Source organism: Arachis duranensis, chromosome 9, assembly GCF_000817695.3.
Source record: "Arachis duranensis cultivar V14167 chromosome 9, aradu.V14167.gnm2.J7QH, whole genome shotgun sequence".
NCBI lineage: Eukaryota > Viridiplantae > Streptophyta > Magnoliopsida > Fabales > Fabaceae > Arachis > Arachis duranensis.
In genome coordinates this window covers 20,289,915-20,303,891 of record NC_029780.3, presented here as the reverse complement: position 1 = coordinate 20,303,891, position 13,977 = coordinate 20,289,915, and the positions used below count along the sequence as shown (strand labels likewise).

At 34.6% G+C, this 13,977-nt stretch overlaps 2 protein-coding genes across 4 annotated transcripts; one reads left to right on the top strand and one right to left on the bottom strand.

Moving 5' to 3' along the window:
- Window positions 1–1,688: 1,688 nt before the first annotated feature.
- LOC107465055 (GDP-Man:Man(3)GlcNAc(2)-PP-Dol alpha-1,2-mannosyltransferase) lies at window positions 1,689–8,568 on the top strand. The gene is made up of 7 exons (XM_016084026.3): window positions 1,689–2,112; window positions 3,500–3,786; window positions 4,361–4,547; window positions 5,961–6,029; window positions 6,137–6,330; window positions 7,856–7,965; window positions 8,075–8,568. Exons 1-7 carry the CDS (start codon window positions 1,813–1,815, stop codon window positions 8,317–8,319), a joined length of 1,392 nt encoding a protein of 463 aa, XP_015939512.1. The 5' UTR covers window positions 1,689–1,812; the 3' UTR covers window positions 8,320–8,568.
- Window positions 8,569–9,159: 591 nt separating this feature from the next.
- On the bottom strand, window positions 9,160–12,058 carry LOC107465056 (uncharacterized). 3 transcript variants are annotated; one of them, XM_016084031.3, is made up of 3 exons: window positions 11,436–12,058; window positions 9,822–9,989; window positions 9,160–9,437 (listed from the first exon to the last, which is right to left on the bottom strand). In XM_016084031.3, the coding sequence occupies exons 1-3, from the start codon at window positions 11,988–11,990 to the stop codon at window positions 9,243–9,245; spliced, it is 918 nt and encodes a 305-aa protein (XP_015939517.2). In that variant the 5' UTR covers window positions 11,991–12,058; the 3' UTR covers window positions 9,160–9,242. The 3 variants fall into 3 exon arrangements, with proteins under 3 accessions (XP_015939517.2, XP_015939516.2, XP_052109973.1); XM_016084030.3 differs by having other exon boundaries at window positions 9,160–9,440; window positions 11,436–12,056; XM_052254013.1 differs by having other exon boundaries at window positions 9,332–9,481; window positions 11,436–12,057.
- Window positions 12,059–13,977: the final 1,919 nt, after the last annotated feature.

Below are 13,977 nucleotides of genomic sequence, written 5' to 3'. Positions count from 1 at the left end.
ATAATTTTATCTTTTATTAATATAACATTATATTTAAATAATAAATATATTTATTTATTAAATTATATGAAATAATAAAAAAATATATTTTTATCTAAAATTTTTTTAACTAAATTAAAAATTGTTTACCTCTTTTAAAAAAATAAAAATTAGATTAATCTAAAGTATTAAATTTAAAAAATATTATTATTAATTAAAAATTGAATGGTTCTTCGTAATTGATTTCAACGACAAACCAATAACAGAAAATAAACATAAACTATCAACTATGAAGTACGGATATTTCGTTGAGTTACTGTATCCACGTAACGGATATATTTTGGACACGATTCTCATTGACACTCGTTCGACACGCGTTTCTACTAAGTCCAACCACGTCTTAATAAAAAATAAAATATTTTTTCGGACACGTTTGGACATACCTAAATACCATCACATGTTAGCGCGTCCAGTCTTATTCTTAACATACATTTTTGAAATGAATTTAGATATACTATATATTATTATTTATTAAAAATTAAAAAAATTTGCCAAACCTGCACCGCTAAATTGGCAGATTTTGGCTGAGCAGGGCGAGTCGGTCCACCGGGCCAAAGATTTTTTTTATTAAGTAAAAGAGTGATTACTATTATAAAATTAATAATTATAGAATTTTCAAACACTTTTTTTTGTTTTTGTTTTTATTTTTCTTTTAGTTATTAACTTTATTTATTTTATTTTACAATTTCGTATATTTACTCAAATTATGTGACTTATTTTTTAAAATAAAGATAATTCTGTTGACAAATATTATTTTAAACAATTTTATAGAAATTTAAAATAAAAAAAAGATAATAAAAAAAGTATATTATAATTTAACTATTTTTTATTTATATTTATTTTTTTAATTATTATTTTTTGGTTAATTTTAATGAATTTTATTTAAAAAAACAAAAAACAAAAGAGTCAAGCTGGCTAGTCCGCCGACCCACTATAAAATGAGACGGGTTAGCATTTTGAACCCATCTTACTTGGCGGGTTGGACCGGCCCGCCTTGTTTATGAGACGGGTCTAAACGGGACGAGTCGGCCCGCTTTGCCACCCTTAGTCGGTGTGTCTCGTGTCGTGTCATGTCCGTATTTCTATCATGTCCATGCATAATAGATTATCAAGAACCAACTTGTTAAGTGGTCTAATGACATAGCAAGTAAAAAAAGATAGTTATTAACGCTAAATTATAACAACTAATTCATGTTTTTAAAATAGAACAAAATTATGTTACTTTTTACTGGTATCATGATTGACATAATTTCAGTTAAAATATTCAAACGTATTGACAAATGCTTGATGTTATTAATCTAAATTAAACACATTATATTTATTTGTGTAAATAATTTTTTTAGATTTATATAATAGATATTTAAAAAAAATAGATATATTATATTAAATGAGTTGAAAAAAAATAATAAAAAAATAAAAGAGAAAATGTATATTAAAACGTGAAAAACATTGAGAAAGATAAGAAGCGTTGAAAAACAAAAAAAATTAAAAAAAATTAACTAAAAAAAATTAAATTATAAAAATATTTTAAATATTTTAAATTTTGAATAAAATCCTAATAAAATAGAATTCTAAATCCAACCTATTTAAATCGGAATTAATTTAAAAAAAATAAATTAAATTCCATCTAAAATAATTTAATTATTTTTGTTTCACTGCAATTGAATTCGGAGGGATCCAAACACCCTGCTACTCTTTCAATAGCCAACAAAGAATCGCAGTTCGACTGTGGCTGATTCTAGTTGTTTTCGGAGTCACACTCACACGACGACGATGGGAATATGGTTCATCGTCCCTGCGGTGGTGGCTGCATTCTGTGCGGTCATTTTGGGACTTCTTCTCCGCGCGGTGGGCGGCAGGAAGAGCAGGAAGAGGGCGGTTGGGTTCTTCCATCCTTACACCAACGACGGCGGCGGCGGCGAGAGGGTTCTGTGGTGCGCAGTCAGAGCCATTCAAGAAGAGATCCCTGACCTTGACTGCCTTGTCTACACCGGGGATCACGATGCCACGCCACAGAGCTTGGCGGCTCGTGCCGTCGACCGCTTCGGCGTCACGCTTCTCTCTCCTGTAAAGGTACTATTCGATCCCCTTTTTCGTTTGTTAGGTTCTGAGTTTGCTTTTGGAGGATAGAACCCTTTCAAGGTTTTTAATTTCATCCTTTTCATTCATATCAAGCATCAGTTTTACCTTTTAGTTTACATTACACATTTTACTTGCGGGATTACGACTATGTGAGAAATTACCTAAGTGGCAAGTAGTTTTTCTGGATCAAGCTCCCCTAAAGTGAGGACACCAGTAAAGTGAGAAAGTAAGGGTTTAATCACCCTTGAATTAAGATAGTGGGACTCAGATACGATGAAAGTTACAAATTCAATGGCAATTAATCACTCAGTTTATCACTTTATCACTTCATCAATATTTTCAGTTTAGAGGATCCAAATTCGTTTTTTCTAGTGCCAAATTGCAGTATTGAGCTGGGAGATAGATACTGAGGATGGAATATGTTAGAATGTTAGTTGATAACCATTGGTGATGGTCATTTTTAATGTCCTCATTTATGTGATGAGATGCTTGCTAAGCAAGTAGCGTAGTTGTTATAGATTGTTATGATTGTGCCTATGATCAACTTGGACTGTGCAAAGAAACAGGAATGAGGCACGGGATTTAAGAGATCAAATATTAATTTTAAGTATATTTTTCTAAAGTAGCCATAGTTAGTAAAGGGAAACATAACTCTTTTTTGGTATTCAATTTTTATTTTCATCTAGTCCTCTTCCTAATGTGCTGTTTAATTTTAATTTTGCTATCAAATATGGTTAAAGTGGTAAAAGTATTTTATTAGTGCCCCTCTTCATGCCCCTCTTCGCTACTAACATGTGTGTATAGCAGTTTTTGTTTTCCTCCACAAGTATATATCTACTTATCTCTTCTACTTATATAATATATAATGGGGATTGGAAAGATTTTGGTGCAAAATTTTGTTTCTAAAATGTCTTTCTTTATATATATTCATAAAAAAAAAACATTTTGTACTTTCTAGGATTTGAATCTAAAAGTTTGAAGTGTATATCATCTTGACTAATATTATTACCTACATTCAACCGATAAAAAAGTGGAATAATAGGCACATTTGCCTATTAATACACCAGTATATTGAGTAGTGGAAAAGAAACAATAGGGTTTTTTTCTTGGGTACAATTTTGAGGTGGTAGATGTGTTATGATTTATGAGTGTAACAACTGAATTCTCTTTTTAAGTTACGGAGTCACGATAGATCGGTTCTAGAACTGACAGGATTATGCCAACAGTACAAAACAAATTTCACCTTATTTGCTAATATGCTGAGTTGCTGACTGTTGTTACTTACAGTGGCAAATATCACGTTTTTAGAAGTTATTCTGCAATAGTGCAATTGATTTGATAAAAACCTTACTAAATTTTGTCTATCCTTAATTATCAGGTGGTTCATTTGTACAAGAGAAAGTGGATTGAAGAAACCACTTATCCACACTTTACCATGATTGGTCAAAGTCTGGGTTCTATGTATCTTGCATGGGAAGCATTGTGCAAGTTCACTCCTTTATATTATTTTGACACAAGTGGATATGCATTTACATATCCACTTGCAAGGTTGTTTGGATGTAAAGTTATTTGCTATACACACTACCCAACTATCAGTACAGATATGCTTTCTCGTGTTAGTCAGCGCCGCCTGATGTATAATAATGATGCCTCAATTGCAAAAAGGTTTGATTTTTTATTTTGATTTGCATATTTGTCTTCCTCTTCTGGTCTGAGTTACACTTATTATTTTTTCTCATTCTGTAGCTTCACTTGGAAAATGATGATATTAATCCTGTTTTTTTTCAGTATTTCATAAATCTGAAGTTTGAACATATAGCATATCTGAACTATATTGAGGCCAAGAGATATGAGATAGGAGATTCTCTATTCTCTAATAGTAGTTGCATTTTATTCTCCTGATATTTTAATGTTTAGGCATATGATTGTTGAAGTTGAAGTTTTCATCTGGTGAAATTTACTTTTTCTACTGGCTGATTCCTTTGTCATATTTCCTATTTTCCCTTTCTCTTCAACTCATGCATGCATCTATTCTTTAATATGCACAAAATACACAGAATTTTTAACAGATTATGGGATTCAGAAATTTAGACCATCTTTTATGCTTTCCCTGAAAATTACTTATATGGTAATTTATCATATTTCTTTTATTGATTTTTAATCTTTGATGATAATAAATTTGCACCACTTTATTTGACCTATTCCTGATCTAAAGAATACGACAATAATTTTCTTGTAGTGTTTGGCTTTCGCGGTGCAAATTGATCTATTATACCTTCTTCAGCTGGTTGTATGGGATTGTAGGATCTTATACACACCTAGCTATGGTCAATTCTTCTTGGACCAAATCACATATTGAAAAGCTTTGGGGAGTTTCACCTTGTATTAAGCGGGTCTACCCTCCGTGTGATACTTCAGGGCTCCAGGTTTGCAATTTGTTCTTTATTAGCTTGAAAAATTTTGCCACAAAGACAAGTCCATCTCTCCCATGTCGCTTTTGCTAGGTGGAATGGAACTCATGTATTGCATGTTGCTTTACAATAATTGAAGGTTCTCATTGTTCTTTTTCCCTGTGTTTCCCCTTGTTAAACTTAAATTTAATCTCTGTATTCCCCATTGAATGGCACTGAGTTGCTAAAAGAAGTGTTAAGTACCCAAGTGAAGAAAACAAGAAGAATAATGACGGGAAAGAGGCAGTTAAGTTAGTCAGAGAAGAGAGTGGTAAAATAGCTCATTTGCCTTTTATTTACAATTGAAAAATGAAAGAAACAAGAGTTGAAAATGAAAATAGTGGAACCAGCTGATGTAAACATAGGACAGCTGCGAAAGTTAGTGGGAAGGGAGTGAGTGAGGGATGAATTCTCTTATAGGAGAGAGGATTGAAAATGTATATAAGAGGATTGAAAAGAATCAGTATGATGAGGAAGGATTTAGGCTCTACTGCTACCTTGTTCTCTACCTTTTAGTATTTTACTTTTCCATGAATAAACTAGGGACTGGAGAATATCATCGAGATATCTTCCAGCTCTACAGCTCTTCTATTTCTTTTTGAATCTCTCTTCTACTCTTCCTTCTACTCTCTTCCGCATTTCTGTATTTCCTTTCTACACTCTCTTATTATTCTGTTGTTATTGCCTATCCCTAATATTTGTGGTTCGAAGCTCTTTCACACAACTTGTTATTAAGCCAGTTGAATCATAACTGTCACATGAGGCGATGTACAAACATTTCTAGTTAGAGCCTTTTGTTTGTTGTTTGAAAGAAAATTTTCTTGAGAGGTGGAGGGAATATTTTTAGTAGCTTTATCTTACGAATTAATATGCAGTATTAAGTTAGGGCACCTGTTATTCAACAGTTGTATATTAGGAAGAATAAGAGCTGGCTAGGATCAATTGGTTGGCAGGCCTAATTCTTTTCCTTTTTCATTTTTTCTTTTTGACAGAGAGAATAATAATACAAGATGGAGGGAATGAGATCCTCCATTTAAGAGCAATAACAATCGAAAGAACTATCTATTTGTTTTAGGGTTCATTAAGTAGTGAGGATGACTAGCAGGAAAAAAATGGGATTTGGAGGGAAAGGAGAAATGGTTCAGTCATTTTGTGAGTCTCGAGATAGAGGAGCGCTCAGAATTCCCAAATATAAACGGATGATTCAAGGGTTCCTGGGTTACATTGTTCAAGAACTCCCTTAATAATACAATGATTTTTCTGCTATTTTCTTTAAATTTCCTACATTTTCCCTCCCTCTATTAACATATTATACCTATACACATATGAGCTTTACCTACTGTGGTAATCTAATCACTGATGGATTCTAACAGATGAGCAATATGGCAGGTTCTTCCATTGAAAAGACCAGCTGAAATTCCCGTGATAATATCGGTTGCACAATTTCGACCAGAGAAGGTGGGCATACTCCTATCAGTTTTGTGAACAGGAGGTACAACCATTTTTGGTATTTTCATTAGGCCTTTGTTGATTACACCCAGTTCACATGTTTCTTTTCATTGTAGGCTCACGGTCTCCAACTTGAGGCTTTTTCAGTTGCTGTTAAGAGATTAGATTCTAGCTTGCCTAAACCTAGGCTACAGTTCGTGGGTAGCTGTAGAAATAAATCAGATGAGGAAAGACTTCAAATGTTGAAAGACAAGGCAATTGAGCTAAATGTGAATGAGCAAGTGAAATTTCACAAGAATGTAACATATAGGTCAGTAACACTGGATTTCCATTAAGTTTTTCTTCTTGTTACTTCTCCAGTTTTACCTAAAGCTCCTAAGAAGTCCTTTCTCTGAAGAATAAAACTTCTGTAAAAAATGTTCTGAACAAGGCATACTTCTAATTCCTCTGTTTGGAGCAGATGAATTCTTTCAGTTTGGTTTCAGAGTGCTATTCAGAAATTTATCATTTGGTCTTCACTAATCATGGTACTTTGGCAGTCAAAATTATACCATGTTAAAGAACTCCAATGAAATATAAAAGATTTTCAACTTGCTGGCATTTAATTATGTAGGGAAGTATTTTCACGTGGATGTTGTTTTGCCATTTATTATTTGTTTAAATGTTTGTTCTCTTGCATATAAAATATATATAATAATAAAAAAAAGAAATGTTCGTCAGTTATTGTATATATCTATAAAGACAGCATTGTGTGTGCATCATTATTGGAATTCAATTTAGATGGTCTTTCAATGTGGTTGCTGTATTGTCATTAGTTATCTTGGGGAGTTATAGAATAGGGTTGTCATAAAAATTTCTAAAGGAAAAAAGAATCCTAAAGTGTATATGTAAATAATTTTGAAGAGAAACGGAGAAATCCTTAATGTACTAATACAACTATTCACAGATACATGAATGCTTTTTAACCCCTGATTGGATAATTGGTGCAAATATTCTGATATGTTGGTTGGAATAAGAAAATAATGAGTTATTCTCAGTCTCACTGGTTTTAAGCATATTTCACAATTCCGGAGAAAATTATTTTCCCCCTTAGATTGAATCTAATGAGACAAGATTTAAACTCCATGTCAGTTTGACTTACGGAACTAATATAGTATACCATACTCTTGCTTCTCAACTTGAAAGTGCTGCACCTTGCTCTTGTAAAAGTAGAACATATACCCTAGTCCCTGTATACTCAGGACACAGAAGTGGATCTTGCTGAGGATCATGTTTTCAGATTGTAGAATTTGTACTATATTTTAGACATTTGGTTGATCATATGTGATTTGAATCATCTATCAAAGACTTATATAGCATAAAATGCAGTTATTGTAGAGCTATTTCTCAAGGTTAAATTGTTAACTATTTGCTGGAATGTCATGATTGGTATGTTGACCTATTCATCTTGTTGCTTTGCTCGAACAACCTATGAGGGGGTATGGTTCCTCTAAGTCACAGCTATTCTACCAAAGATTATAAAGATTAATAGTGAGTCTGGCAGGCTGCATGGTTCCTAGTCATTACTTAGGTCATGGAGTTGATGGGAGTTCAACTGGAAAATGGAGCAGTCTATTAGTCATGATACACGTATAATTCAGACTAGCTGATTGCGATAAAAGAGAGAAAAACTTCAATGGCTTCAATTAATATTCGAGATTCAGATAAATTACGAAATGTTTCTCAACCAAATTAAATGATCATTGTAATCACCTCGCTTTTTACAGTTAATTGGTTGTTCTAGTTTGTGCTTGTAGAACCTTAATATTCAATGCTGTTATTGCCATAACCTGCAGAGATTTGGTGGGACTTCTAGGCGCCGCTGTTGCAGGCATCCATTCCATGACAGACGAGCATTTTGGTATTAGTGTTGTGGAATATATGGCTGCTGGTGCCATCCCAATTGGTGGGTGTTGTATGAAATTTTACCTTTACGTAAATACTTAAAATTTCATTTTCCTCTATGTTGGGTGCATTTACATGCATTAATTATTTTTGTGATGTTTGTGTGTCAGCTCATAATTCTGCTGGACCAAAAATGGACATTGTGTTAGATGAAGATGGAGAACAAACAGGATTTCTTGCCTGCACCGTTGAGGAATATGCTGATGCCATTTTGAGAGTTATAGGGATGCCAGAGACAGAGAGACTTACAATGGCTGCGGCTGCGAGGAGACGAGCGACGAGGTTTTCTGAGCAGAGGTTTTATGATGACTTCAAAGATGCTGTACGCCCTATACTTTCTCATAGATCTAGATGATGGTTTGGTCTATCCACAAGTCAGTGATTGTAACTAAACGCGATGAGTTCCTAGACTGTCCTCTGCAGATTGTTATAAGATTACATGGAACTTTGTTCCAAAAACAGTAATTTTGTTACAGAACATTTTGTTTTCATTGCTCTTTAAAAAGATGTAACAGTTATACCCAAGTACAAATCGGTGGATGTTTTTTACTTGTACAGTAGACAGTTGAAAGCTGGATTGTAATATAATTGATCTTGAATCAAATTGATGCGTTCTGCCATTATGTGAACGTGGCTAAATATGGCTTGTTATACTTAGTCTCAAAAGAGGAAGACAGATATATATACATAATGGGAATGATCCAAATTGTTGACTAATATAAAAACTAAAAAGTGCTCCTAGCATTTTTCATATTGAAAATAAGCATTGTATTGCTGGTTTTAACCATGAAGCTCTTCCTGCGCCTTACCCATCCAAGAATCTCTTCCTTCAAGTTCCTTGGAATGCAAAAGAGGATGAGGTCAAGACTTGATTATGCATGTAACCATAAAACAATGTAGAGTTGATCTTAAAGATCATACCAACCCCTCAGCTTAAGGTTCCTGACTGCATTGCATGAACCCACCAATTTTCAGCTTAAAGTAAAAGTTAAGCGTGGGGGTTGCATTGTATAAGCTTGATCGACGAGATATAGGGCCCAGCTTGAAGATATATATATATATTTTTTTATGATAACTTGAAGATCTTTTAATTAAAAAAGTAGTCTTTTTTTTTTCAATCCAGTGATCGGAAAAGGTCTAACATAAAGAAACTAGAAAGAGTTTCAAACTACCCAAGCTTGCAAGTCTCCAAAAGTGAGAAGAGAATTAATGAATAAACTATTGCTGTCTCATTTTTTTCTTTATATGATTCATGTAAGTTACAGCACTTAATTCGAATTAACATGCATGTATAGTACTGTCAATAGCTTTATGAGATTCGTCCCTAACTGCTACAAGATTCCTCTTTATCTCATTGCAAAGTCTACCCTCTATGAGATGCACGGGCAACCATAGCTTCGGCCTAATATCAACGATATATGAGAGTTTCGTGTTAACTTGGACTTGAGAATCTTCACAACTTCCATTGTTGAACTGCTGCAAAGCCATCATAGCTTAAATACTTAGCACTGTATTTCCTAAATAATTTGCATTGACATTTTAATTAACAAAACAGAGATAATTAATGAATTGCACTTTTACACACTATCAATGTCAAAATTGAACTCATTTTTATACCTCATCCCAGATTACTATATGGTTCCAAAATTTATAGACTTCACTTCCTTTTCCCATTCATTCCAAAATTTGATCAAAATGTTTCAAAAGAAAACCAATGAACTTAATGAAATCTCAGAATTCTTAATGAGGCTACTTATGTCAGAGTGCCTCAAACTATGATTTATGCAAAATGCATATGATATTTATGCTGGATCCCGAAGTATGATCACAACAGGAGCACAGGAAAAAGTTTGATACCTGCAAAATAGACCATTTTCCTTCAAAGACTTGAAAATCTCCTTCTATAATCTTGAATTCAATGTCACGCTTAATACCAGACACAAGAGTCTCCAGCTCTTTCTCATAACAATCTACAACTACTTTAGCATTAAACTTAATTCCAAATGCCAAGTTCTGCTGTCCAATCTGTGCATATTATGAACATTGAACAATAATTAACATTATTAGAGATAAACAAGTAAAAATCTCTAAAAGACATCAGTACAGTTTAGGTCATAGGAAAACAAAAAATATTGTGGCATTGAATTTGTAATGGGTGAAACTTAGTCTACTATGTGTTTCTGAATCTGAATCATTTGTATTATTCTTGGTAAGAACCCTGGTCCAGACAAAGATTTCACCTCAAGGGCACACTTTTTGATATTAGGAGCATGGGTTAAGAAATGAAGGATCAAATTGCAACCATATTGATTGGGAGGGCCAAGAGGCCATAATCCGCCTTTTGTTTAAGCCTCTAGACCAGAAGGTTCATTATAAAGAGATAAATTTTCAATATGCAAGAAATAATTCTTACTTTGGTATGGTATTTATCTGTTTGTAATGCAGCATTGTGGAAAGATAATCAAAACAGGCTTTTAAATTCTAATCAATCCCAATCACTTGCAACAGTTATATGAATCATAGTCAATAATATAAACACTTTGCAAGCTCATGCCTGTTTCCAATTCAAACCATCAAATATTGAAGTAGGGTTTTCATCCTGTAAAGTAAGGGTAGTTGTAAAGTAAAAAAGTGAAGTACTAACCACCCTTTAATCAGTAAATTAAATTGTGTATGGGATCCAACAAAATTGATCCAAGAATAATTAAACATTTACTTTCTCATTTTATAGTTATCCTCACCTCACAGTATCTTATTCCAGGGAAAAAAGGGAAAATAAACTTTTCTGTTCTTTTAATCTTGTTACCCATTTTCTCATCAACCCTGTCGAGTACAAAAAAATAAAAGAGTAAAATGACAACTTAATTTCTGAGAAATTTTGTGTTGGACAAATTCGTCCTTAAAGAATGAAAAGTACCAAAGAGGTCCTTGACATTTGCTTCCGTAGGACTTGACATGTCCAATGGAAGCAAACTTCAGCAAAATTTCTCAGGACTAAACTCAAAATAAAATAATATCTAATAAGGGCATCATGCAAAACATCCCAGCAATTAGTCCAATCTTCTCACTATACCATCCCGTGATTAATAAATAATGGAATTCATTACAGAAATGGGAGTAAGCCCAAACCCAAACCAAACCCAGCACATTATTTGAAAGTCAGCAAACTAAGAAAACTACCAATATAACTCCCGAAAAATTTAGCTCACTAATAAAGTAGTATTGATGATGTCTCATTCTAGGCATGAGTAAGTCAACCACCACTATTTTGACCCTGAAAATATTTGGTTCGCTGAAAAATTGAATGGATTTGTCAGTGGAACCAAATAATTATCGATACTCTAGGACCATGTGATTGACTCAACTAATAATTAACATGCTGCAAAGAAGACCAAACAACTAATAATTTCTACAAAAGAATTGAAAAGGAAATACTCTATTTGGAGAAAATCAAGAATTAGAGAGAGGAACCTGCAAGAGACGAGCATAATTTTCACCCTTTTCGAGCAATTGGCTAACGGCAAGGCCAGGAATGAAATCAGCCAACCTCTCATAATCCGTCAAGATGCTCCAAACGGCATCAAGCGAAGCATTGACGGAGATTCTGGATTCGATTCTTCGTGAGTTCTTGCCAAGCTTCACCACCTCTATGTACACACCATCCTCTGCCAAATACTCTTCTGATACTTCCCCATCATCATCATCTTCACCATCATCATCATCATCATCATCATCATAATCGTCTGTCAGAAATAAATCACCAGAAGAAGAAGCAACATCATTATCTCCATCTTCGTCTTCATGATCGACATCCAAAGAGAATTTGGAAGCGGAGCATGAGAAGAAGTGAGGGTGGTTGTTGAGGGAGCGTGGTTTGGGAGTGGAGAGATTGTTGAAATGGAAGGGAAAAGACAGAAAGAATGAGAGCGAGTGTGGTGGTGGTGGTGTTGTTGAAGAGGAAGAAGAAGAGGAAGGTGGTTGAGGGAAAAGGAAAGAAGAAGAGTGTGACGATGGAAATGCGCGCATTGTTCTTCTTTCTGTGGTTGTGTTTCTGTGCTACCAATGCCTCACCAGGTCAACGTAATAACTAGTAAAGTAGTAAGTGTTTTTCCAATGTGTTTTTGATTTTGTTTTCTTTCTTTTTTCATCTTGAATATTGATTATCTCATTCATCTTAGCTTTGCACAATGTAAATAGAGTTGAATTGTTTTTAGTGAATTCTTAATTTCTTCAAGTTCTTGTGAACCCTCTTAAAGTATTTGTGTCTTTTTTTTATAAGTTAACACGTGCACATATTAAAAATTATTATTCATAGAAATTTTACAGAAATTAGTTTAGATATGAAAAAGGGAAGAGTGTTTTTGTTAAATATTAGTGTTTGGGGTGCTTTACAGAAATGTAGATGCGTCAAAAATTCATTACAATACGCAACTTGCGTATTCTTTGTAACAGAAATTTGAAACAGTTTTAGCATAAATTCACAGTAGAGATTCTCCACGTGTCAAGCCATCATTCAACACGCACTCTTCGTGTTACTTTTAATTTTTTACAGAAATTCTGCACAGATTCTCGAGACAACTTTAGTAGAGATTCTTAGCAGAAATTCGACACGTGACAGCATCGCAGCAACACGCAGGATGCGTGATTCCACGTGGTTGTTCCCCAGCAGCATAAAGGTCATATGTTGACCGTGCAGCGCAGCGTCTCCAGGCCACGTGGCAGCCTCCTAACAGCATGCAGGTTGCGTGTTGACTGCTTCTTCCCGAGATGTCTCCATGCAGGAGACAACGCATGCAACGGGAAGTGAGAGGAGTAAATGGGTGCGAGAGTTAGTGAAGGGTTGGTGAGTTTAGGGGTGTATAAAAGGGTGCTGGGGTTTTGGTTGTGTGTGAGTGAGGGTTAGGAGGTGGTGTTTCGTTGTGTTCGAGTGAGGGTTTGGGTTTAATTGTGTGTGAAGTGAGGGTTGGGTGGTGAAGGATTCTGGAGAGTGAGTAAGGGTTGGTGGTAAAGGGTTTTGGAGAATTAGTGAAGGTTGGTGCATGAGTTATACAAGGGTTGAGTGCAAGGATTTTGGAGAGTTTGGAGAGAGTTGAGTATAAGGGTTTAGGGTTAGGTTTGGAGAGCGAGTGAGTAAGTTGGTTTTAACTGAAAGTGATTTTAATACGTTTAAAATGGTACGTGATTATACGTCTCTGAAAGATCATATTATTAACTATTTGGAACATCCTAATTATGTAAGTTTGTTATTTCTATTAATATGAATGTGTAATATAATTAATAATATTAAGGTGATTTTTTGAATTTTATATTATTATTTTATGTTATAATGTTATTTTTATTTAGTTGTAATATGTATTTTTTTTAATTTTTAATAATTTGTAATTTGTATTTCGATTGTCCTGTATCCATGCTAATAGGAATATTCTGTCCTATAAGCTAGCTCTGCCGGAATAGTGGCACCTGGCAGTTAAGCAGGCTTTACGAACAACGGAATTCTACCATGTATCGAGAGTGGGACAAATCAGAGGGCATTCCGACTTGCTATCTGCTCTTGTGGAAAAGTGGAGGCCAGAGACTCATTCCTTCGTATTACCAGCCAGTGAGGTTACAGTGACACTGGAGAACATATTACACATATTTGGCTTACCGATTGATGGAGAGGTTGTGACCGGTTAGACCGATAGTAGTTAGGACTTCTTGGTCAACCAAAGCATGGCAATTTTTGGCAGCGAACCCATCCTGAGTAGTTCATCTAAAAGTTACAGAAAGTTGTCATGGGACTCTCCATATCAGAGACACATAGCCTCTAGACACTTGGGAGTCTGTTCAGTGATACGTTAGGTGTTACATCTTCTGTCTGCTGGGAACCACCCTCTTCACGGATAAATCGACTGCGTATGCCCACGCAAAGTACCTACCAATGCTCCAAAATTCTGAGTAGATTGGCACTTACAGTTGGAGGTCAACAACTCTCGCACATCTTTACAGGGCACTGTGCCGTGCATCGCTATAC

What these genes read in the sequence shown, in the direction of transcription:
- LOC107465056 (XM_016084030.3), bottom strand. Translation starts at nt 11,990, where the DNA reads ATGCGCGCATTTCCATCGTCACACTCTTCTTCTTTCCTTTTCCCTCAA. An exon ending in ATTATGCTCGTCTCTTGCAG is followed by an intron (nt 9,990 to 11,435) that starts GTTCCTCTCTCT and finishes TAATATGCACAG; the next exon opens with ATTGGACAGCAGAACTTGGC. An exon ending in GAAAATGGTCTATTTTGCAG is followed by an intron (nt 9,441 to 9,821) that starts GTATCAAACTTT and finishes ATGGCTTTGCAG; the next exon opens with CAGTTCAACAATGGAAGTTG.
- LOC107465055 (XM_016084026.3), top strand. Translation starts at nt 1,813, where the DNA reads ATGGGAATATGGTTCATCGTCCCTGCGGTGGTGGCTGCATTCTGTGCG. An exon ending in CGCTTCTCTCTCCTGTAAAG is followed by an intron (nt 2,113 to 3,499) that starts GTACTATTCGAT and finishes CTTAATTATCAG; the next exon opens with GTGGTTCATTTGTACAAGAG. An exon ending in CACAATTTCGACCAGAGAAG is followed by an intron (nt 6,030 to 6,136) that starts GTGGGCATACTC and finishes TTTTCATTGTAG; the next exon opens with GCTCACGGTCTCCAACTTGA.